Below are 26,999 nucleotides of genomic sequence, written 5' to 3' on the forward strand. Positions count from 1 at the left end.
ATTTAGATGTCAGTTGGCTAGTCTTGATTTGAAAATATTGGGATAATAATGATGCGATTGAGCACGCCATTTCTTTTCTCAGGGTATCCAAATAATACCTTTTTTCTTATCTAGGTGAAGAAGAGTGCCTGTTTTAGGTTGAATCCACGCAATAACATTGTTCCAAATCTCTTTGACAATATCACATCCATAGAATATGTGTAATATGGTTTCAACACTTGTTTTACATAAAGTACAACCATTGGATTCAATCAATTTCATTTTTGATAGCATTTCGTTAGTTGAAAAGCACCTGTGAATGACACTATATTGAAACCATTGATGTTTTACATTAACAAAGGCCCTGAACGGTATTTTATTGATATATTTCCAATCATTGTCAGATATACATTCGTTTACTTCTAAATTCGATTTATTTCTGTATTTGTTGTTGCTATTTTGAATTCTAGTTGCCTGTAGTATATCTTAAAATATTCTGCACCCTCTGCTTGGATAAACTAACTCTTGTAAAAGGTAAGGAATAAAAGGCATGCAGGATTTTTTATGTAGTGTAGTATTAGTTAAGATACAATATTTTTTAATCGTCACTTCTTGTTCCTCTTCTAAGCTTTCTATTTCATCGGGGGTTCGTCGTCGTCGTCCAGCCTAGACAAGATGTCGACCAACACAGTCGTGGTTTGCTCCGCACGGGCCTCGATCCTCCCCAAGTGGTTGTAGAAGTTCTGGATGGTGGGCGACGTCGGATATGGAGCTATCTTGGTGGCGTCCAAGAGTGTCGATGGTTCTGCGGAGGGCTCTTGCCATAACTCGTAGAGCCTTGTGGACCTGATACCGAAGCACTTTCTGACCTCGTTTGTAAGGAGCACACACACTGCGAAGGGAGCTGATTTCTTTGATCTGGTTGTGGGACAAATCTCTTTTTGGTGGCATCCTATATTTCCTATATTCCAATATAGGAAACCTAGTTTTTCCACATGTCTACGACTAGGAAACCTAGTTTTTCCACATGTCTACGACTAGGAAACCTAGTTTTTCCACAAGTCTACGACTAGGAAAACTAGTTTTCCACATGTCTACGACTAGGAAACCTAGTTTTTCCACATGTCTACGACTAGGAAACCTAGTTTTTCCACATGTCTACGACTAGGAAACCTAGTTTTTCCACTTTTCTGCGACCAGGAAACCTAGTTTTCCACATGTCTACGACTAGGAAACCTAGTTTTTCCACATGTCTACGACCAGGAAACCTAGTTTTTCCACTTTTCTACGACTAGGAAACTTAGTTTTTCCACATGTCTACGACTAGGAAACCTAGTTTTTCCACATGTCTGCGACTAGGAAACCTAGTTTTTCCACATGTCTACGACTAAGAAACCTACTTTTTCCATATGTCTACAACTAGGAAACCTAGTTTTTCCATATGTCTACAACTAGGAAACCTACTTTTTCCACAAGTCTACGACCAGGAAACCTTGTTTTTCCTGTGTTTGCCCATACTTCCCATATGTCTATATGGAGACCCCATTTTCCTCCCCGTCCATCCTATTTTCCTCCCCACCCTCCCTAAATGCCTGTTTGGAAAACCCTACATACCTATCTGGGAATCTTACATACCTATCTGGGAATCCTACATACCTATCTGTAGGATTGTAATAATATGTATTTTCTGTGTATATTTTGCTTATTTTTGAGAACGCAATTGGAAACACAGATAGAACTATATTGTATACAACAGAGGGAATCCGCCTCGCTTCCAATTCGAGGCATTCCGCAATAGCCTAGCAAACAAACCCAACGTGGATTACAATTCCTTGGAAGATCTAGAATGTATTGCCAAGAAAACAGAAACTCCTACCATACTTGGACATATTTCTCCAGGAAAAGCCATGAAGTGGAAGAATTGGTCTCTTGGTAGTTTGTATCCAGCAGCAAATCGTGGGAAGATTGTGTTCTGTATTTCTACTAGCCATGTTGTCTTGTAGACCTTGTGATTTCTAGCGTACAGAATCTATCGTTCTTTTTCTGTGGTGTTCCTTTTGGTTTGCCAGTGGAGCAGAGAATCGGAGAGTCGCTGTTTTGTAGAGCATCGTGTCCCCCAAGCCATTCTATTTCTTTTTCTAGATAGAATCCGCATACGGGTACATCTTCGTCTGTTGTATTTGTCTCTATTTTGGTTGCTGAAACTCACCGGTGCTCTACAAATTTTTAGGCTCCTATACCTAAAAAAACATCCTTATCACCCATGGATACGAAACGATGGATTGCTGACGATGGTGTCACGACTTCTGGCTATGGACACCCTTGTATTACCCTCTAAGTAAGCAGAGACCTTCAATGATGTCTCTGGAGACACACTAACCCCCTTTTTAACCCACCGCTGGGACATGATTTGGCCCAAAATCATGCTCTCGGGGGACCCCATTACAATGCTGCTCTTTCAGACACAAGACATCTAGTGTTTGTTTCATGGAATGCTTACTGTAAAATATTTATATTGTATTCCTCGTTCTGGAGAAGCGAGAACCTAATCAAATTGTGTAGACATATGCCGCATTCGTTGTTCAGTAGGAGACCTATGGTTAAGTGTTTCTCATTTCACCAAATATATAACTAGCTTGAATTTGATTGGTAACCCTATTGCAAATATATAAGGCAAGCATGCGGCCATGTAGGCTTACCGGTGTCATAGTCGTAAACAGGACTGCCACGATTACTTGTACAATTCACCTGACCCGTGCAGACCTTACCACCTTGCCGAACTAACCTTGCCACCTTGCCTTGCAGGCCTTGCCACCTTGCCGTGCAGACCTTTCCATCTTGCCGTGCAAACCTTTCCACCTTGCCGTGCAGACCTGGCCACCTTGCCGTGCAGACCTTTCTACCTTGCCGTGCAGACCTTGCCACCTTGCCGTGCAGACCTTATCACCTTGCCGTGCAGACCTTGCCACCTTGCCGTGCAGACCTTTCTACCTTGCCGTGCAGACCTTGCCACCTTGCCGTGCAGACCTTTCCACCTTGCCGTGCAGACCTTGCCACCTTGTCACCTTGCCGTGCAGACCTTGCCACTTTGCCGTGCAGACCTTGCCACCTTGCCGTGCAGACCTTTCCACCTAGCCGTACAAACCTTACCACCTTGCCGTGCAAACCTTTCCACCTTGCCGTGCAGACCTTGCCACCTAGCCGTACAAACCTTGCCACCTTGCCGTGCAGACCTTTCCATCTAGCCGTACAAACCTTGCCACCTTGCCGTGCAGACCTTACCACCTTGCCGTGCAAACCTTTCCACCTTGCCGTGCAGACCTTGCCACCTTGCCGTGCAGACCTTACCACCTTGCCGTGCAGACCTTTCCATCTTGCCGTGCAGACCTTGCCACCTTGCCGTGCAGACCTTACCACCTTGCCGTGCAAACCTTTCCACCTTGCCGTGCAGGCCTTGCCACCTTGCCGTGCAGACATTGCCACCTTGCCGTGCAGACCTTGCCACCTTGCCGTGCAGACCTTGCCACCTTGCCGTGCAGACCTGGCCACCTTGCCGTGCAGACATTGCCACCTTGCCGTGCAGACCTTGCCACCTTGCCACCTTGCCACCTTGCCGTGTAGACCTTGCCATCTTGCCGTGCAGACCTTACCACCTTGCCGTGCAGACCTTGCCACCTTGCCGTGCAGACCTTACCACCTTGCCGTGCAGACCTTACCACCTTGCCGTGCAGACCTTTTCACCTTGCCGTGCAGACCTTGCTACCTTGCCGTGGAGACTTTGCCACATTCTGCCAGCCAGCAAGGATCTGTTACATATTGCCAGGTATCCCAGCGTCCGTGTCACAACAGTTCCAGTAACTCACAATGTTTGTGTGGTGACTATATGTTTTACGTACCAGCCATGAGCTCACCCCATCCGCCTACAATCAACTGATAAAAACAACAGAACAGAGCACTCCAGCCATCATTGCTTATTAATACTGTCTATGTCCCGGCCTTCAACAGTTAGCTTGCTCCTATTTTTACTGCGTTATTACCTGTTCCGTTGTTGTTGTTGTTGTTGTTGTTGTTGTTGTTGTTGTTGTTAATCCCTTTGATGTACTCCCCCCGGGTGTGTTGTACGTTAGTATACCACTTCATGTATGTTATAAAACCTCTGAGGCTAGGTTCCTGGTGTATCATCCGGCGCTCAACTGTGTTCACACTACCAATCACTGGTCCACACATAAGTATATACAGGTCGCCGCCAAATGGCTGGAATATTGCTGAGTGCGACGTTATAACATTTCCACAATATATTTATATATATTAATTTCATTTGTGGCGACCGAACTGGATTGAGAAACCATTTTAGCGTGACGTCAACATATGTAGACGTGACACCTACCATCAGGTGTCAGATAGCTCTCCTCCTCGATGTGAGTCTAGTGTCCTCCAAACTCCTTCAGGTCGGTCCAGATACCAGATGGCAAGGCTTCTTGAGACATGTTGAAGTGGGAGTAAAATCGCTACACCATCTGTGTCAGGTCAAACATCCCTTGCTTGCACCAGCGATGCCTTCCTCGACGCAGCGCGGTACTTTAACAAACAATGTATATATGTTACATATTATGCTATATGTAAGGTGTGAAGATCGCATCGTGCACTCGTCCCTGTCAAACAATGTTTATATGTTATATATATAATGCTATATTAAAGTCATATGGACATAGACAGTTCTCTTACACAGCTCCCCTTTTCTGGAACTCACTGCCTCTTCACATCCGACAAGCCGCGTCCGTGGAATCTTTCCAGTCCCAACTGAAAACTTTCCTTTTTAAACAAGCTTATGAACTTTAATCCTTTTTTCAGATCACTCTATCTTTTAGCGCCTAGAGAAACTGCCTTGCAGTTTGATTTGTGCGCTATACAAGAACACTTATTATTATTATTATATGTAAGGTGTGAAGATCGCATCGTGCACTCGTCCCCGTCAAACAATGTATATATGTTATATATATAATGCTATATGTAAGGTGTGAAGATCACATCGGGCACTCGTCCCTGTAAATCAATGTTTATATGTTATATATATTATGCTATATGTAAGGTGTGAAGATCACATCGTGCACTCGTCCCTGTCAAACAATGTTTAGATGTTATATATATAATGCTATATATAAGGTGTGAAGATGGCATCGTGCACTCGTCCCTGTCAAATAATGTTTATATGTTATATATATAATGCTATATGTAAGGTGTGAAGTTCACATCGTGCACTCGTCCCTGTCAAACAATGTTTATATGTTATATATATAATGCTATATGTAAGGTGTGAAGATCGCATCGTGCACTCGTCCCTGTCAAACAATGTTTATATGTTATATATATTATGCTATATGTAAGGTGTGAAGATCACATCGTGCACTCGTCCCTGTCAAACAATGTATATATGTTATATATATAATGCTATATGTAAGGTGTGAAGATCACATCGGGCACTCGTCCCTGTCAAACAATGTTTATATGTTATATATATAATGCTATATGTAAGGTGTGAAGATCACATCGTGCACTCGTCCCTGTCAAACAATGTTTATATGTTATATATATTATGCTATATGTAAGTTGTGAAGATCACATCGTGCACTCGTCCCTGTCAAAACAATGTATATATGTTATATATATAATGCTATATATAAGGTGTGAAGATGGCATCGTGCACTCGTCCCCGTCAAACAATGTTTATATGTTATATATATAATGCTATATGTAAGGTGTGAAGATCACATCGGGCACTCGCCCCTGTCAAACAATGTTTATATGTTATATATATAATGCTATATGTAAGGTGTGAAGATGGCATCGTGCACTCGTCCCTGTCAAACAATGTTTATATGTTATATATATAATGCTATATGTAAGGTGTGAAGATCACATCGTGCACTCGTCCCTGTCAAACAATGTTTATATGTTATATATATAATGCTATATGTAAGGTGTGAAGATCGCATCGTGCACTCGTCCCTGTCAAACAATGTTTATATGTTATATATATTATGCTATATATAAGGTGTGAAGATCACATCGTGCACTCGTCCCTGTCAAACAATATTGATATGTTATACATATTATGCTATATGTGAGGTGTGAAGATTGCATCGTGCACTCGTCCCTGTCAAACAATGTTTATATTATATATATAATGCTATATGTAAGGTGTGAAGATCACATCGGGCACTCGTCCCTGTCAAACAATGTTCATATGTTATATATATAATGCTATATATAAGGTGTGAAGATCGCATCGTGCACTCGTCCCTGTCAAACAATGTTTATATGTTATATATATAATGCTATATGTAAGGTGTGAAGATCACATCGTGCACTCGTCCCCGTCAAATAATGTTTATATGTTATATATATAATGCTATATGTAAGGTGTGAAGATCACATCGTGCACTCGTCCCTGTCAAACAATGTTTATATGTTATATATATAATGCTATATGTAAGGTGTGAAGATCGCATCGTGCACCCGTCCCTGTCAAACAATGTTTATATGTTATATATATTATGCTATATGTAAGGTGTGAAGATCACATCGTGCACTCGTCCCTGTCAAACAATGTATATATGTTATATATATATATAATGCTATATGTAAGGTGTGAAGATCACATGGTGCACTCGTCCCTGTCAAACAATGTGTATATGTTATATATATAATGCTATATGTAAGGTGTGAAGATCACATCGTGCACTCGTCCCTGTCAAACAATGTTTATATGTTACATATATAATGCTATATGTAAGGTGTGAAGATTGCATCGTGCACTCGTCCCTGTCAAACAATATTTATATGTTATACATATTATGCTATATGTAAGGTGTGAAGATGGCATCGTGCACTCGTCCCTGTCAAACAATGTATATATGTTATATATATAATGCTATATGTAAGGTGTGAAGATCACATCGTGCACTCGTCCCTGTCAAACAATGTTTATATGTTATATATAATGCTATATGTAAGGTATGAAGATCACATTGTGCACTCGTCCCTGTCAAACAATGTTTATATGTTATATATATTATGCTATATGTAAGGTGTGAAGATCACATCGTGCACTCGTCCCTGTCAAACATACAGACTATACGTTATATATAATGCTATCCGTAAGTCTCGGCACATGTAGCACGCTTTCTAAAGATGAACTGTTTCAGTCAAGTCTGAGCACAAACATATCATTAAAAGGTCTGCAAGGGTATGCATTCGAAGGAAAACTTCACCGAGGCTACGTTGGCTGCCTGGCGATATTCATTTCGAAAGACGTCGTGATCTGTGGCCAGATAATTTATTTGTAAATGACCAGAAGTTCTGCCGTACTATTAGATAAGCCTGATGCCCGAGGCGTCTTGGAGGCCTGCATATGACAACTCGACCGGTCGACAGTGATTTATTGGTCGCAAAGGCGCCTGCATTGCGTGTTTATCATACGACAATACTGCAAGAGCCGTTCCGCACCGACCACAACATGTCAGAGCTCCTCCATTTCCAGTACAACTCATGCAGTCCAACACCAGTTTGTGCCGGCTCACTCGCTGCTCAGTCACTGTCGCTTTGACGGTTGGATCTTTTTTACTACTTCCAAGGATTCCGAGACAGCAAGTTTATTCCGAAATCAAATAATTCCTAAATGAATTTACAAAACCTTAAAATAAATGCTAGTTTTATAGCTTCCTTGTTACAAAGATGTTCTTTGTGTGGCCAAGATGATCAATGAGCCAGTTAGGCGACATCATCTCATTGTTTCATGTCCAATGATATTTCACAGCCACAGTAAACTTAGGCTCAGTATTATTCGTTACACTGCTATACTGAGTTTAACAAAACCTAATAGAAGGTCGCGTCAGGTAACCTTTGAGCGACCTATGACCGTCCAATCAAACGCGAGACGGCCGAACGGATTTAACCAATCAGACAACGACTACTTGTTAGGGTTCGGCGGGACTTGCAAAACAGTGTTTGGATTTTCTCTTCCCTGGTCGCTGACACTGATCTATCAACAAACGAAAATCCGCACAAAACAGAGATATTTGACCTGCAGAATATACGCTTTTGGGTTTCTAATGACATGGTTTCTATTTGCTTATATTTTCGCAAGATGACACCCTTGACTATTGACAAAAGGGCTATTTTCAGCGACTGTTTACTCATTGCGTGTATGAGTCGGAAGCGATCGTGCAGAAAATAGCATTCTGAATCGTTCGAGTTTTTTAGGTAAAGTTTCAAACGGTGTGTGCGAATGTTAACTTTTGCGATTTGGTAAGTTGTGTTCTGATTGGTCAGTCCAAAAGGTTAGCTGACGCGATTTTGTTAGACTCAGTATAGCAGTGTAACGAATAATACTGAGCCTAAGTTTACTTAGACTGTTTCCGGGTGTCCCTTCTTTCTAACCATGCCCCTCCTTGTAACAGACGTAAACTGGAGAAAATACGTCCGACGAGGTACACGAATAATGTTTCAGCACTCGTACTGTGGACCTGGGAACCCCGCACGTGTTACGCTTTACAGTAAAGAACTCTGCGTGCTCGGGCCCCATCATGCCGCACACCGTTATACCGTTATACCGTGTACTCCCCATTTAGTACAGTTGAGAATATGTGCAGATAAAGGACAGTACATTCATCCCAGGATTCTCTAATGGGCACAGTTCGGATGGGCACAGTTCGGATTGACGAGGTTGTACGTTACATACTTCAGCATGACCTGGTTCCCTGGCGACTATTTCATCAAGTAGGGCTGGGGAGGTTAGGTGTGTATCCCAGCTGACATAGTATCGGGAATCCATATTTAACAAGTTTACACTGCGAGTAGTGGAGCTGGCCACTGTTTTAATGTAATCATGGCAGTCTCAACCTTGCCGACTTCAATAGAAACAAGAAGAGGCAAGGTCAAGGTCAAGGTCAAGGCCCGTGAAGTTGTTTGTAACATGAGCAAAAGAATAAAGTCAGTTTCTCATTAACATATATATTTGTGTTTATAAAACCTTGAAACTCTTGTCGCGAATGTAAATGAGGCCGCGAATATAAATGAATTTGCGTGCATGTGAATAGTGTGTCTCACATTGTGCCGTCAACCGGGGCGGACGCCAGGACCTGCCATCAACTGCCGGGACCAAACCTCAGTATATTCCTGCTGTGTCTGTTCATACACGTGCACAGTCAGGAACAGATATGTAGGACACATAAGTGCACTTGCGTGCTCTCGTCACAGAACCAGAAATGAAAGTAGTTTTTTTACGACTCTGAATCGATTTACATAACACTGCACTCAGAACAACAAACACAGAATCAGATATCACGTTGTGATTGGTGGTGCTAACATTATGTCCATCATTAGGACCTCGAGGACGCAGTACATGTCTTGCACCTGTCAAAATCTTGGCTTGATCTATTCTCGAGGCTACCTTACCGCGGTTATCTTACGACAAAGATCAAAACAGCTTCGATCCTCAGGAGCCTGCAGCAAGATTGCGGACATCTGACAATATGCTGAAGGGGATTCGGCCGGACGGGTGTACTACATCTACCCGGACGTCAGGCTAAGGGAGCTCCTCCAAGGGAATAGCGAACATTCAGAATCGAAGGGTGAAGCAAGGAAGTCGAATTGTATTAAAAACTGAAAGCTGTCATTGCTTTCTTTGGCTACATGACCCACTAGGAAGGGGTGTTTGTGGACAGATAAAATGTCATTCTATGATAAAAGAATGAAAGTCGACCAGATGGTTGCTATAGGTGTAACCATCATTTCTGGATCTGAGGCCATTTAACAAAACCCAATGTGGCCGCCAATTTTAGATGACCGCACGACACAAATATGTGGTCGGATTTTTACGAAAGATGCATTCCTTTGGAAGCTACTGACTAAATGAATTATATCTTAGTGTGAAACTTAGTGTGTAAATACCTTAAACGTTTGTTTAAAGATGGCAAAACGCATGGCAACCTACTTCATTCATAGGGTTTGCTTCATCTTTACAACGTCTAAAATGCCTCTCAAAGAACCTTTAAAGTATATAACCATGTTTTCATTGACTGTCTTGAAATAATCTTAATATATGAGAACAATATGTATTTCTTTCTTTGGCATATCATTACGATTTACTATCTATCTGACCACGTTTAAAGTCATTGGGTGGCAGGGTCATTGCTGCACTTTGGAATGAGCAAAGTGCTATGACCGACCGGGAAGCAATACATGGAGTGATACATCATGCGCCTGGTCCAGATGCTCTTGACAAACATTTCTGGGAGGAACGTATAACCTTTATTAAGCGATCTACGTCTGCTAATCGTTATTGAAACATTTTGAGGTAAACTGTTCCTGATAAGCATGTTTCCGTTCACTGCAAATATTTGTGAGAAATTATAAGTTCTTGAAAACTGTTGTGAATATTTAAATTTTGTCCAGTGGAATAGTATGTCATTACTATCACTGATTTCTTTACTATACTATTTACTATACTATTTACTATAGATCCAACATTTTATTGTAAATATCATCTCCCGTTTACTGCAGTGCGTTTAAGTCCATCCTCCTCTGCGTGGACAACTTGCTATCTCTTGTATCGGTGTCAGCTCTCAGGAATTGTCACAGATATAGGGGTATTGGATGAAAGTGGAGGGACATCTGTTTCTCTGGGAAGAGTTGATTCCTTTTTGAAAAATTCCAACGTTTCAAGAAACAAAACACTCGCCTGAAGCCAGCCTCTTGATTCTTCACATTGATGTCAAAAGTTTGCAAGGAAAACACAATAGGGTTGTCCACAAAACAACATGTACATTTCAGCACCGCAAAATTTGATACAATACATAAAACTATCAGTTCAAATTCTGGTCAACAACTTTGGATAAAGAAATGATTATTTTGGTGTCTACTGCTTTTCTTTAGAGAAGGTGACCTGTAACGAATCCCACTCGGAAAGCTGAATCCAAGTCTTTTACTTGACTGTGCCCACTGGCGACCTCAGCATTTGCGTGACGTGTCTGTACTAGCATCGAAACATCTACTGTGGAAGAGAAAAAACGTCATGCTTTCTCGTTTGAAAAATGACTGTGCTCTTTTGTCACGCCATACATTGTATGTCAAGCAGGCAGTTGTAAGTTGAAAGATCTTTTTCGTCAGGAAAATCCAACCTGTCCATCGTCAATCTCAATCTTTGCAAAAACAACGCTCCAACAATACAATGGATCTGAGACACACTCTCTACAAGTATCCTACTCGGCCCGAGGTTGATGCAGTGGATGGGGCGATAATAGTGACCACACTGAGGCACAGTGGGACGGGCATGACTTTTGAAGATTATTCAAAGGAGGTTTTCATTCCATTTGTACAAAGCTTGAGAGGGTGTTGAGAGTTTCAGATCAACACCACAACGAGGAACAGCAGGTAGTCGCCGACATCAGTGGGGATCAGTCATGAGAAATGACAGGAACAATGCAGATCTGCTTAAGTTCGTGGCTGAACAGGCTATTTCATGAGAATGTGGAGATAACCAAATTATAATCACTTACGCCAAACAGGATCTGTGCAGCAAAGGGTTAGATGTTGTCAGTGATCTGAGTCCATGGTCACTAGAAAACAATTGTCAATTAATATACATGCATTTATTATGTAAAGAATGCCACTCAAAGAAATTAATACACATGTATTTGACAATTCATGTCCATGGCGGAATCCTTAGTCTGTCCTCTGTCAGTTTTCCATCATACAGTGAGTTTTACGCCACTTGTAGCAATATTCCAGCAACATCACGGCGGGGGACACCAGAAATAGGCTTCACACATTGTACGCATGTGGGGAATCGAACCCGGGACTTCAGCGTGACGAGCGTTTTAACCACTAGGTTACCTCCATCATACAGTGATATCCTTCTTTGTGTGAATGAATGAATGAATGAATGAATGAATGAATGAATGAATGAATGAATGAATGAATGAATGAATGAATGAATGAATGAATGAATGAATGAATGAATGAATGAATGAATGAAACAACGTGGCTTTCAATTAAGATTTACAAACGGGATGTTAGGAGTCACTGCACATTTTGAGCCTTGATCTAATGACTTCTTTGAGTGGCATTGTTTAGAAGTTGGAGAGTAATATACAGACAAACTTTATGGATAAACATCTTCTTTATTCGGTAGATGCGACGTTTCGATACAGATTCTTGTATCGTTGCTTGATACTTGCTTGACAGCGATACAAGAATCTGTATCGAAACGTCGCATCTACCGAATAAAGAAGTTGTTTATCCATAAAGTTTGTCTGTATACTTGATCTAATGTTCTTAATCCGTCAGATAATTGTAACATGACAATGAACCTTTGTGGTCAACACTAACACAAGCTTCTGAATGATGACAAGAAGCGTCTGACACTTTGTTGGAGGTGTGTTGTGTGCCAAGCAGAGAGTAATGGTGTTGTGGCACAGTTGTACGCCACTCATATAGTGGTGAGTGTGATCGCACTGTTACCTGCCAGTCAAAGCATCAGCCAGGTACAGATTATTTCATTAATATAAACTATCTTCCTTAACAAATTTGTTGTGTGGATTGTATTGATTTTTTGGGAAATAAGTATTGGTAATTGGCATTGTTCAAACTGGCATTGATAGTTGACTTCACTGAAGAAAGCAATAGAATATATTTTCCATTTTTCCACACATTAGACTACATAAATCAAGATAAGTAGTCTGTTGACATAAAATGTCAAAACAAATCAAAGCGCGACATCATCTGTTTTAAGAATGGACATCTTGACGAAATAAAGCGATTGCCGTAATGCCTCTTTTTGTGATGGCGATAAGGAGACATCGCGACAATGTCTCACATCTACTGCAATGGGACTTGGGTCGATGAAGACAATTTGTAAATGCGTCAGTAGCTGCTGCTCCTCCGAGTAAGTCGTCCTAATCCCAATTGTCAGAGCGATTTACCTGTATTACAGGCCTCAGTACACCTGACTGTCTGGACGCGCGAGATGACCGGGCGATGGATGGTCAGCCAGGGTTGTATGCCTGACCCAATATAACCCATTAAGTTACGTGGCAGTTCCACAAGACTAACCCATACGGCATCTAACAGAGATAAAGTCGACGCATGTACGTTTTACTGGCAAGGCAAGATGCCATGTTCTGATACAACCCAGGACTTTGGGTATTCGCATGATAGATATTAAAGCTAAAATATACAGTTGCTCAGTCTATGTGTCATGTCTGTTTCACGCTAAGGCCGAAGGTCATGCTAAGAGTCGATGCGAGAACTCGACCTGTGTCATGCCAAAACTTGATGTGACGCTCGGCCTGTATGTCATGCTAAGACTTGATGTGACACTCGGACTGAGTGTCATGCTAAGACTTGATGTGACACTCGGCCTGTACCATGCTAAGACTCGATGTGACACTCGGCCTGTGTGTCATACTAAGACTTGATTTGACACTCGGCCTGTGTCATGCCAAGACTCGATGTGACACTCAGGCCTGTGTGTCATGCTAAGACTTGATGTGACACTCGGCCTGTGTGTCATGCCAAGACTTGATGTGACACTGTGTCATTAAGACTCCCCAGTCTAAGCAAACTTAGGCTCAGTATTATTCGTTGCACTGCTATACTGAGTTTAACAAAACCTTGTGGAAGGTCGCGTCGGGTAACCTTTGAGCGACCTATGACCGTCCAATCAAACGCGAGACGACTGAACTGATTTAACCAATTGGACAACGGCTACTATTTAGGGTTCGGCGGGACTTACAAAATGGATTTTCTCTTCCCCGGTCGCCAACACTGATCTCACAACAAATGAAAACCCGCATAAAACACAGATATATGGCCTGCAGAATATACGCTTCTGGGTTTCTGTTGACATGGTTATCATTAGCTAATATTTCCACAAGCTGACATCCTTGAATACTGACAAAACGCTATTTTCAGCGACTGTTTACTCACTGTTGTGGCGTGCTCCATGTGCATCACTCGGAAGCAATCGTACAAAAAATAGCATTCGGAATCGTTCGGGTACGAATCTGATTGGTCAATTGAAAAGGTCACCTGACGCGACCTTCCACAAGTTTTGTTAGACTCAGTATAGCCGTGTAAGGAATAATACTGAGTCTAAGTTTACTTAGACTGTAAGACTTCCAAAAGTGCCCGTCAAGTCGGCAGGTAAACACTGATCATGTTTTTGACCATGGCTCATTTGTCATTAGCCAAGGCGACACTGAAGAAAGTCTGTAGAATTAACACTTACATAATTGATAACATTACGATTAATCTCTGATCCGTTTATCAAGTGGACACTTGTGTTCTATTGAGAATTATATTTTATACGTCGAACGTGCATGAAATTTGGTAAAGGAATGAATGTAAACATATACTGTTGATCTTTTTTTAATCAGGGCTTCATTTGTCCATGTCCACCATTGGGTGTTCAAGTTGCTTCAGATATACTTGTCCCAGAGGCGTACGTACTTCCCTTGTATCACAGGCCAGGTTGGGATTCGGAAAAGTTTTCAATTACGCTCTGACCTAACCATAACTCCGGAGAGACCATTAACTGTTATAACTTGGTTAGCTGCAAGAAATTGCGAATGGGTTTGTCATTCTTGGGACAAGAAAAAACTTTCGCCTGGCGTGGATGACCATTAAAATGACAGAGAAGCACGCGAGGGTAATCTGTTCTTTATTTATGTGCACTTCTTGATAAATAAAAGAAACATGAAAGACGAAAAACCTTTTTGAAACAATTATGTTTCTGACATCTCAGTAGGCTAAAACATTGATTTTATTGTAGACTTCTCCAGTAAAACATTAGCAGTATAGTTAGACAGGTGCTCTGCCATAGAACATTGATTATATTGTAGGCTTCTCTAGTAAGACATTAGCAGTACATTAGCAGTATAGTTAGACAGGTGCTCTGCCATAGAACATTGATTATATTGTAGGCTTCTCTAGTAATACATTAGCAGTATAGTTAGACAGGTGCTCTGCCATAGAACATTGATTATATTGTAGGCTTCTCTAGTAATACATTAGCAGTATAGTTAGACAGGTGCTCTGCCATAGAACATTGATTATATTGTAGGCTTCTCTAGTAATACATTAGCAGTATAGTTAGACAGGTGCTCTTTGACAGGTGCTCTGCCATAGAACATTGATTATATTGTAGGCTTCTCTAGTAATACATTAGCAGTATAGTTAGACAGGTGCTCTGCCATAGAACATTGATTATATTGTAGGCTTCTCTAGTAATACATTAGCAGTATAGTTAGACAGGTGCTCTGCCATAGAACATTGATTATATTGTAGGCTTCTCTAGTAATACATTAGCAGTATAGTTAGACAGGTGCTCTGCCACAGAACATTGATTATATTGTAAGCTTCTCTAGTAATACACTAGCAGTATAGTTAGACAGGTGCTCTGCCATAGAATATTGATTATATTGTAGGCTTCTCTAGTAATTTGTCAAACAATGGAATACAGAAAATCTAAGCAAATTCAGAGGCGTAACTAGGGTCTAGCCACATGTGGGTTTGTTCTATCACCGCTTTGAACAGTATTGGTGTCATGTGGGTGGGCAGCCCGAAGTAACACGGATCCTAGACACACGTCGGTAAGCCCCGAGGGTATGATCCAGGCTGGGATCCAGTCGTGATATGACACGCCACAAATACAGGACTCGGCAGAGCATTTTGAGGCGCATGAAGAATCATCACGCGATCCCTCCAATCAAGCACACACGTACTTTACTGCAAGTGCAGCCGGGTAGTGCTGGAACTATTTATGTATCGAGAACCACACCAGGGGATGCCGGGGATCTATCATCACAGGAAACACGCTGATATTTTTATCCGTGTCGTCATAACAATCTTTTTACATTAATGACAAATGTTTGAAAAGAAAAAACACATCCATCTTTCAAGCAGTTTAACATGAACATTGTGTTTTAATAACGTGATTACATTGTGTCTAAGATACGACACTCTGATCATAGCAAGTGGCTGTTTTTAAAAGTAAACTTGTTTCGTGTTTTTTCCCTTTCTGTTGGCGGTGGTTGTGCATGAACACACTGCCAGATACATGTACTCTCGGGTACCCGTCATTGCCGACGTCAAGTCTGATAGCAACCATATAGTCAAAACTCAGCGATAATGTCCGTGGCTAGCAACATGGAGTTTCCTTGAAAAGCGCACTTACAAATGTTTGTAAGTAATATTTCTCATCCCCGCAATGCCGTGTTGTTACATTAAACATATCAGCACACACGTAGCTGTGTTCCGAGAGAACTATTTGTGAAACTGCTGACACGACCCCCCGACTAACAGGCTTCCCGACTAACATGCTTCCCGACTATCATGCTTCCCGACTATCATGCCAGTTCAAAACTTAGACACCAGGGATCCGAGGAAGCTAGCGTACGTAACTTACTTCAGTGTTCACAGAACCCCAGCACCTGAATAGCTTTGTATTAATAACCCATTGATTAGGATTGAGAACTGTGTCAATCGTATAGTTAGTTACCACTAACCTGAATAGTATTTGCCCATGCTCACTATGAGGAACAAGCCCCGATCAAGAACATCATACATATTGCTATCACGTGACGTGCATGGCACAATGACGAGTAACACTAACACCTTGTACTAAATTACCATCAGCTGGATGTTAGTAACACTAACACCTTGTACTAAATTATCATCAGCTGGATGTAGTAACACTAACACCTTGTACTAAATTACCATCAGCTGGATGTAGTAACACTAACACCTTGTACTAAATTATCATCAGCTGGATGTGAGTAACACTAACACCTTGTACTAAATTACCATCAGCTGGATGTAGTAACACTAACACCTTGTACTAAATTACCATCAGCTGGATGTAGTAACACTAACACCTTGTACTAAATTACCATCAGCTGGATGTGAGTAACACTAACACCTTGTACTAAATTACCATCAACTGGATGTTAGTAACACTAACACCTTGTACTAAATTACCATCAACTGGATTTTAGTAACACTAACACCTTGTACTAAATTACCATCAACTGGATGTTAGTAACACTAACACCTTGTACTAAATTACCATCAACTGGATGTTAGTAACACTAACACCTTGTACTAAATTACCATCAGCTGGATGTAGTAACACTAACACCTTGTACTAAATTACCATCAGCTGGATGTTAGTAACACTAACACCTTGTACTAAATTACCATCAACTGGATGTAGTAACAATAACACCTTGTACTAAATTACCATCAGCTGGATGTAGTAACACTAACACCTTGTACTAAATTACCATCAGCTGGATGTAGTAACACTAACACCTTGTACTAAATTACCATCAACTGGATGTAGTAATACTAACACCTTGTACTAAATTACCATCAACTGGATGTTAGTAACACTAACACCTTGTACTAAATTACCATCAGCTGGATGTAGTAACACTAACACCTTGTACTAAATTACCATCAACTGGATGTTAGTAACACTAACACCTTGTACTAAATTACCATCAACTGGATGTTAGTAACACTAACACCTTGTACTAAATTACCATCAGCTGGATGTTAGTAACACTAACACCTTGTACTAAATTGCCATCAGCTGGATGTAGTAACACTAACACCTTGTACTAAATTGCCATCAGCTGGATGTAGTAACACTAACACCTTGTACTAAATTACCATCAACTGGATGTTAGTAACACTAACACCTTGTACTAAATTACCATCAACTGGATGTAGTAACACTAACACCTTGTACTAAATTACCATCAGCTGGATGTAGTAACACTAACACCTTGTACTAAATTACCATCAACTGGATGTAGTAACACTAACACCTTGTACTAAATTACCATCAACTGGATGTAGTAACACTAACACCTTGTACTAAATTACCATCAACTGGATGTTAGTAAATATTTAACGGTTAATTTCGCAAAAACTCTTTTACATGTCAGAAGATGTACACCCTTCGGTTCAATCCTGCTTGTCTCTCTTTTCTGTTGTCAAGGGGGAGGAACTTCCGTTATTATCAATTATTATTTATGCGTTATAAATGTCAACAAGTGAACGCACCCAACCGTGAGTATTTCACATACCAACTACAGAGAGGGCGTCTCTCTCCCTCCCTACTAGACTCAACTGAGGGAAGCGTGCACTCCCAGCAGTCATCGTAGAGCGCTGGCTGTAGCATCGATCGGCGTCGGAGGCCGTACTAGCGGAGAGCGCCTGGGTAGACACTCGCTCAGTTGGCCGACTCCCTCTCACCAGTCCTTGCACTCCCAGGAATGCTGGCACACCGACGGACCAGGTTGGTCTGCAGGGCTTGGGGGTTCGGCCTCCACCACGTGGCCCCGTTAGTACTGTGTGTCAACCTCATCATTGGAATACTACCTGTGAACGCCAAAAACATCATAAAGATTGGCTACCTGACAGGGTCTGAACCCCCGCAGGATTCATTCGTGTTATACAAACGGCCTGGCAGCTTCATATCGGGGGCCTTAACTTATGCCATTGAGGAAGTGAACAACGACTCATCAATTCTTCCCAACTATACACTGGATTATGTTATTGCCGAGACGCATGGGAATGAGGGAAACAGCATCAAGGAAACTGTTTTATTGCGGGAGAAGAATATCTCTGTGTATCTCGGCCCACAGGAAACGTGTGTTCACGAGGGCAGGATAGCGGCGGCTTTCAATTTACCCATGATATCTTACGTGAGTATACTAGTTAATTTATTACTTCATTCTCCCTTCTTACTGTTGGCTCTGACTAGTCTGTGCTCACATCCGTTGGAGGTTTATACACTTTACTGACTAGTCTGTGCTCACATCCTTTGGAGGTTAATACACGTTACTGACTAGTCTGTGCTCACATCCTCTGGAGGTTTATACACGTCACTGACTAGCCTGTACTCACATCCTCTGGAGGTTTATACACGTGACTGACTAGACTGTGCTCACATCCTCTGGAGGTTTATACACGTTACTGACTAGTCTGTGCTCACATCCTCTGGAGGTTTATACACGTTACTGACTAGTCTGTGCTCACATCTTCTGGAGGTTTATACACGTCACTGACTAGCCTGTACTCACATCCTCTGGAGGTTTATACACGTGACTGACTAGACTGTGCTCACATCCTCTGGAGGTTTATACACGTTACTGACTAGTCTGTGCTCACATCCTCTGGAGGTTTATACACGTTACTGACTAGTCTGTACTCACATCCTCTGGAGGCTTATGCACATTACTGACTAGTCTGTGCTCACATCCTCTGGAGGTTTATACACTTTACTGACTAGCCTGTGCTCACATCCTCTGGAGGTTTATACACGTTACTGACTAGTCTGTGCTCACATCCTCTGGAGGCTTATGCACATTACTGACTAGTTTATGTACATTGTTTCAGTTATACGGGAAAAGAGCCTGCATGGAGGCTAGTCATGTTTGCCTTTGTGACGCGAGATTTGAGTCTACAGGAGGCTAGTCATGTTTGACTTTGTGACACGAGACTGATCCTACAGGAGGCTAGTCATGTTTGACTTTGTGACACGAGACTGATCCTACAGGAGGCTAGTCACTTCCGAATGCAAGGCTCCAATCAGGTCGACACATATTTGCAGTTTTATTCAGTTACATACAGGCTGCCTTGTTATATCAATTTCAGCACGTGGTTTGCCAATGTGCCGTATGGATTACTAAGCGTCTATAAAACTGAATTTCAGAAGAAAACTTGCTGCCCTAAAAATTCTTCTGCTTGCAAACGACAGTAAACTAGCTCAAAGATGAATGATTATGTTGTCAAACACGAGAGCATTATACTGCCTCTTCACTTGTCTTCGTGTTTAGGCATGGCAGCATTGAATTTAATCAAACCAGTTGCACTGTCTGCAAACAAGACTGGCTCTAACTAACTTACCCTCTTCAAACACCAGACTCTAACTCTACTTCCAGTATCTGTCAGTGATCCAGTTGAACAGTGCCCCGCCATTATTCTAGTTAAACTTATAAATGCCAACAGCTGAGGATAATATGGAGAGCCTGACTGGAGAGAAAGTTCAGTCGAATTAAGCGTAATGCGTCATACTATCACAGCCACTAATAGTTGTGTATGACAAATTGTGACCACCAGCCTCCTATCGAGCACTGCGACAGGGACATGCTTGACATTTCACGATGCCATATTTACCACTTATACTTCTATATAAAACTCCCACTTAATTCAAGTTGAATATTAAACTAGTTGGCATGTCGTTGAAGAGAGCAGTCATGGAACCCCGTGAATATATGCCTCGCGCCATCCCCTGCCGCAAGATGTTGATATTGACCTGATCGTCATGTGATAATCAGATGCCAATATAGTATTGTCCTGCACAACACACAAATCTGATATTGTCGGTGTTACCATCGATCCAGACCCTTGTGTGTTTATATGGTCACTTAGGCCACACCAGCTGTCGCACCTCTAAACTCGGCCATAACAAGGGTTCTTCACAGCCGCTAACTGCACCTCGGAGCTTGTGTGTGATTATCTTCTGTGACAAACCACATCAGTATACTGTAACGTCTGCGGATGACACGACTCATGTAAAGTCACTTGACTCATTAAAAGTGTAAAGTGAGTTGACTCATTAGAAGTGTAAAGTCAGTTGACTCATTAGAAATGTAAAGTCACTTGACTCATTAGAAATGTAAAGTCAGTTGACTCATTAGAAATGTAAAGTCAGTTGACTCATTAGAAGTGTAAAGTCAGTTGACTCATTAGAAATGTAAAGTCAGTTGACTCGTTAGAAGTGTAAAGTCACTTGACTCTTTAAAAGTGTAAAGTCACTTGACTCATTAAAAGTGTAAAGTGAGTTGACCCATTAAAAGTGTAAAGTGAGTTGACTCATTAAAAGTGTAAAGTGAGTTGACTCATTAAAAGTGTAAAGTCAGTTGACTCATTAGAAGTGTAAAGTCACTTGACTCATTAAAAGTGTAAAGTCAGTTGACTCATTAGAAGTGTAAAGTCACTTGACTCATTAAAAGTGTTAAAGTCACTTGACTCATTAAAAGTGTAAAGTGAGTTGACTCATTAGAAGTGTAAAGTCACTTGACTCATTAAAAGTGTAAAGTCACTTGACTCATTAAAAGTGTTAAAGTCACTTGACTCATTAAAAGTGTAAAGTGAGTTGACTCATTAAAAGTGTAAAGTCAGTTGACTCATTAGAAGTGTAAAGTCAGTTGACTCATTACAACTGTAAATATTATTTTACCTTTTTATTTGTGTTTGTATATCCCAATAGGTGCTTACAATGCCATGTATACAAATATACATACATACATACGTAATATTGTACATATTGTATATGAAGTGAGGCTATTGCAGGTTTAACTATCTTATAACATGCAAGGCATCAATCATTTTTACATCACATACATATTCTCTGAAATTTGAATATTAAGTCTACAATAAGTCTAAAAATGATGTGTGGACCAAAATGCAAAAATATGGACTGATTATTATTTGTAAAAGCAATAAATTTGCATGACCGATGGTATCTTAATATTTTTGGGGGATACATTTAAAGATTTTTTGTGCCCTTTTCTGCTCATAGTGTAGATATTTTGTTCACCATTAAACAGATGGCATTTATTGAGATTATTATACGAGCAAGTGTGCCATACGACTTATACGAAACAAGTGTGAACTTTTGTGTGAATACAATCACATAATAAATGTATAACACTCTCAGGCACCTGTTTACAAAATGTACACGCAGGTGAATCAATGTATCCAATCTCATGCAAATAATGTTATTGTTAGAGTTATCTTGCTAGAACTGTAGATATTGTTGGCTCATTAGAACTGTAAATACTGTTGTTTCGTTAGAGCCGTCAATACTGTTGTTTCGTTAGAGCCGTCAATACTGTTGTCAAGGTGAAGAATTAGGAACCTCAAAGGATTTTCGACTTTGACATCTAGCGGCCATTGCACTGACAACACGTTATGTGAACTGTAGTATGTGAACGGAACATGTTTGGGTGCATGGGGCCTCTTAGTAAGCTGTTTAACTCGGATAGTGTAGTGAGAACAACTCTCCACGTGGTCACAATCTCCTCGGCTGTTCTGGTTGAATGTGATGTACTGTAGGTCTGATCTTGCTGATTGAGATGTACTATAGGTCTGTTCTTGTTGAATGGGATGTGCTGAAGGTCTGTTCTAGTTAAATGAGATGAACTATAGGTCTGTACTTGTTGAATGAGATGTGCTGAAGGTCTGTTCTAGTTAAATGAGATGTACTATAGGTCTGTACTTGTTGAATGAGATGTGCTGAAGGTCTGTTCTAGTTAAATGAGATGTACTATAGGTCTGTACTTGTTGAATGAGATGTGCTGAAGGTCTGTTCTAGTTAAATGAGATGTACTATAGGTCTGTACTTGTTGAATGAGATGTGCTGAAGGTCTGTTCTAGTTAAATGAGATGTACTATAGGTCTGTACTTGTTGAATGAGATGTGCTGAAGGTCTGTTCTAGTTAAATGAGATGTACTATAGGTCTGTTCTTGTTGAATGGGATGTCCTGAAGGTCTGTTCTAGTTAAATGAGATGTACTATAGGTCTGTACATGTTGAATGGGATGTCCTGAAGGTCTGTTCTAGTTAAATGAGATGTACTATAGGTCTGTTCTTGCTGAATGGGATGTCCTGAAGGTCTGTTCTAGTTAAATGGGATGTACTATAGGTCTGTACTTGTTGAATGGGATGTCCTGAAGGTCTGTTCTAGTTAAATGAGATGTACTATAGGTCTGTTCTTGTTGAATGGGATGTGCTGAAGGTCTGTTCTAGTTAAATGAGATGTACTATAGGTCTGTTCTTGTTGAATGGGATGTGCTGAAGGTCTGTTCTAGTTAAATGAGATGTACTATAGGTCTGTACTTGTTGAATGAGATGTGCTGAAGGTCTGTTCTAGTTAAATGAGATGTACTATAGGTCTGTACTTGTTGAATGAGATGTGCTGAAGGTCTGTTCTAGTTAAATGAGATGTACTATAGGTCTGTACTTGTTGAATGAGATGTGCTGAAGGTCTGTTCTAGTTAAATGAGATGTACTATAGGTCTGTACTTGTTGAATGAGATGTGCTGAAGGTCTGTTCTAGTTAAATGAGATGTACTATAGGTCTGTTCTTGTTGAATGGGATGTCCTGAAGCGTCTGTTCTAGTTAAATGAGATGTACTATAGGTCTGTACATGTTGAATGGGATGTCCTGAAGGTCTGTTCTAGTTAAATGAGATGTACTATAGGTCTGTTCTTGCTGAATGGGATGTCCTGAAGGTCTGTTCTAGTTAAATGGGATGTACTATAGGTCTGTACTTGTTGAATGGGATGTCCTGAAGGTCTGTTCTAGTTAAATGAGATGTACTATAGGTCTGTTCTTGTTGAATGGGATGTGCTGAAGGTCTGTTCTAGTTAAATGAGATGTACTATAGGTCTGTACTTGTTGAATGGGATGTCCTGAAGGTCTGTTCTAGTTAAATGAGATGTACTATAGGTCTGTTCTTGTTGAATGGGATGTCCTGAAGGTCTGTTCTAGTTAAATGAGATGTACTATAGGTCTGTACTTGTTGAATGAGATGTGCTGAAGGTCTGTTCTAGTTAAATGAGATGTACTATAGGTCTGTACTTGTTGAATGAGATGTGCTGAAGGTCTGTTCTAGTTAAATGAGATGTACTATAGGTCTGTACTTGTTGAATGGGATGTCCTGAAGGTTTGTTCTAGTTAAATGAGATGTACTATAGGTCTGTACTTGTTGAATGGGATGTGCTGAAGGTCTGTTTCAGTTTCATGCGATGTACTATAGCTTCGGTTTGGTTGAATGAGATGTACTTTTGATCTGTTCTAGTTGAATGAGATGTGTTGTATGTTTGGCCTGCTTGATGGAGATGAGCTATAAGTTTAGCCTGGTTGAATGTGATGGACTGTCAAGATTGTATAAATATACTCCAGGTATTTTCCTTGTTTAATTACATGCAATATAAGCCTATCACATTTCGTGTCCTTGTTTCAGTTACAGGAGATAAGGAGTTTGTTTTCCAGGGCATTACATTATGTGACATATGTGTAACACTAATTCATTTCTAATACCCCAGCATTGTTTCATGGCTTTGCGGTTAGCTGTGACATGTTCTCAAATGACTGGCTATGTCTTGCTGTACCCCTGTTCACCTTGCTGGTGTTTATGTGAGTATGAGAACACCAGATGGTCCACGTGCAAACGCACATTAACTGACACTTGAGTTTATCATGGCATTGTTTAATACGTGGCAGCCGTCAACCAAATGCAGCCTCAAAACAACCAATTTCAAAGAGGTGTTTCAATGAAAGAGACTAGACTATGTTACTTTCTGCTCTCTTTAAAATTGTATATGTAGAGTTTCTCACTGGATCGGAAGTATCCAATCTCGACGCCACCTGATATTGTGCGGTGTACCCCACTTCTCCTCTATAACACTACCCCACTTACCCCCCGTCACACTACCCCACTTCTCCTCTATAACACTACCCCACTTCTCCTCTATAACACTACCCCACTTCTCCTCTATAACACTACCCCACCTCTCCTCTATAACACTACCCCACTTCTCCTCTATAACACTACCCCACTTCTCCTAAATAACACTACCCCACTTCTCCTCTATAACACTACCAACCTCTCCTCTATAACACTACCCCACTTCTCCTCTATAACACTACCCCACTTACCCACTGTCATATTACCCCACTTCTCCTCTATAACACTACCCCACTTCTCCTCTATAACACTACCCCACTTCTCCTAAAAAAACTACCCCACTTCTCCTCTATGACACTACCCCACTTCTCCTCTATGACACTACCCCACTTCTCCTCTATAACACTACCCCACTTCTCCTCTTTCACACTACCCCACTTCTCCTCTATAACACTACCCATCTTCTCCTCTATGACACTACCCCACTTCTCCTCTTTAACACTACCCCACTTCTCCTCTATAACACTACCCATCCTCTCCTCTATAACACTACCCCACTTCTCCTCTATAACACTACCAAACTTCTCCCCTATAACACTACCCCACTTCTCTATAACACTACCCCACTTCTCTTCTATAACACTACCCCACTTCTCCTCTATAAAACTACCCGACTTCTCTATAACACTACCCCACTTCTCCTCTATAACACTACCCCACTTCTCCTTATAACACTACCCCACTTCTCCTCTATAACACTTTCCCACTTCTCATCTATAACACTACCCCACGTCTCCTCTATAACACTTTCCCACTTCTCCTCTATAACACTACCCCACTTCTCCTCTATAACACTACCCCACTTCTCCTGTATAGCACTTTCCCACTTCTCCTCTATAACACTACCCCACTTCTCCTCTATAACACTACCCCACTTCTCCTCTATCCCACTACCCCACCATTGCACCACCGAACCTCTCCACTTCCCAACAACATTACCCCGCCAATCCACCGCTGATAGAGGTTACATTGTACATTTAGCTGATGGTTCTCACGTTATACATGGACATTACGGGTGTCACATTGTACATGGAGCTTACGGGTGTCACATTGTACATGAAGCTTCCGGGTGTCACATTGTACATTTAGCAGACGGTTGTCACGTTCTACATCGAAGTTACGGGTGTCACATTGTACATTTAGCAGATGGTTGGCACGTTCTACATAGACCTTACGGATGTCACATTGTACATTTAGCAGATGGTTCTCACATTGTACATGAAGCTTCCGGTAGTCACATTGTACATGAAGCTTCCGGGTGTCACATTCTACATGAAGCTTCCGGATGTCACATTGTACATAGACGTTACGGGTGTCACATTTTACATGGACGTTACGGGTGTCGCATTGTACTTGAAGCTTCCGAATGTCACATTGTACATGAAGCTTCCGGGTGTCACATTGTACATGGACGTTCCGGGTGTCACATTGTACTTGAAGGTTCCGGATGTCACACTGTACATGAAGCTTCCGGGTGTCACATTGTACAAGGACGTTACGGGTGTCACATTGTACTTGAAGCTTCCGGGTGTCACATTGTACATGGACGTTACGGGTGTCACATTGTACATGAATCTTCCGGGTGTCACATTGTACTTTAAGCTTCCGGGTGTCACATTGTACATGAAGCTTCCGGATGTCACATTGTACATGGACGTTACGGGCGTCACATTGTACTTGAAGCTTCCGGGTGTCACATTATACATGAAGCTTCCGGGTGTCACATTGTACATGAAGCTTCCGGATGTCACATTGTACATGGACGTTACGGGCGTCACATTGTACTTGAAGCTTCCGGGTGTCACATTATACATGAAGCTTCCGGGTGTCACATTGTACATGAAGCTTCCGGGTGAAACATTGTACATGAAGCTTCCGGGTGCAACATTGTACATGAAGCTTCCGGATGTCACATTGTACATGAAGCTTCCGGGTGTCACATTGTACATGGACGTTACACAAGTTACAACAGTACACAAGAAACGGACACAAAATACAACAGTACACAAGACGTGGACACAAGATACAACAGTACACAAGACATGGACACAAAATACAACAGTACACAAGACGTTGACACAAGATACAACAGAACATAAGACATGGACACAAGATACAACAGTACACAAGACGTTGACACAAGATACAACAGTACACAAGACATGGACACAAGATACAACAGTATACAAGATACAACAGTACACAAGACGTGGACACAAGATACAACAGTACACAAGACATGGACACAAGATACAACAGAACACAAGACGTGGACACAAGATACAACAGTACACAAGACATGGACACAAGATACAACAGTACACAAGACGTGGACACAAGATACAACAGTACACAAGACACGGACACAAGATACAAAAGTACACAAGACGTTGACACAAGATACAACAG

General features: G+C 41.3%; 1 protein-coding gene across 1 annotated transcript in view; it reads left to right on the forward strand.

The window, feature by feature from the left end:
• Positions 1 to 18,259: 18,259 nt before the first annotated feature.
• Positions 18,260 to 26,999, forward strand: part of LOC124291553 (receptor-type guanylate cyclase Gyc76C-like) — a gene marked incomplete at its 3' end in the record, with an annotated part of 94,377 nt that continues 85,637 nt past the window's right edge. The window contains exon 1 of the mRNA XM_046728569.1: positions 18,260 to 18,755. Within this exon, the coding sequence (XP_046584525.1) occupies positions 18,324 to 18,755 (432 nt within the window). The remainder of the gene's footprint in view (positions 18,756 to 26,999) is intronic.

This window comes from Haliotis rubra, unplaced genomic scaffold (assembly GCF_003918875.1).
Source record: "Haliotis rubra isolate DU_JTF1 unplaced genomic scaffold, ASM391887v1 Scf496, whole genome shotgun sequence".
Taxonomy (NCBI): Eukaryota; Metazoa; Mollusca; class Gastropoda; order Lepetellida; family Haliotidae; genus Haliotis; species Haliotis rubra.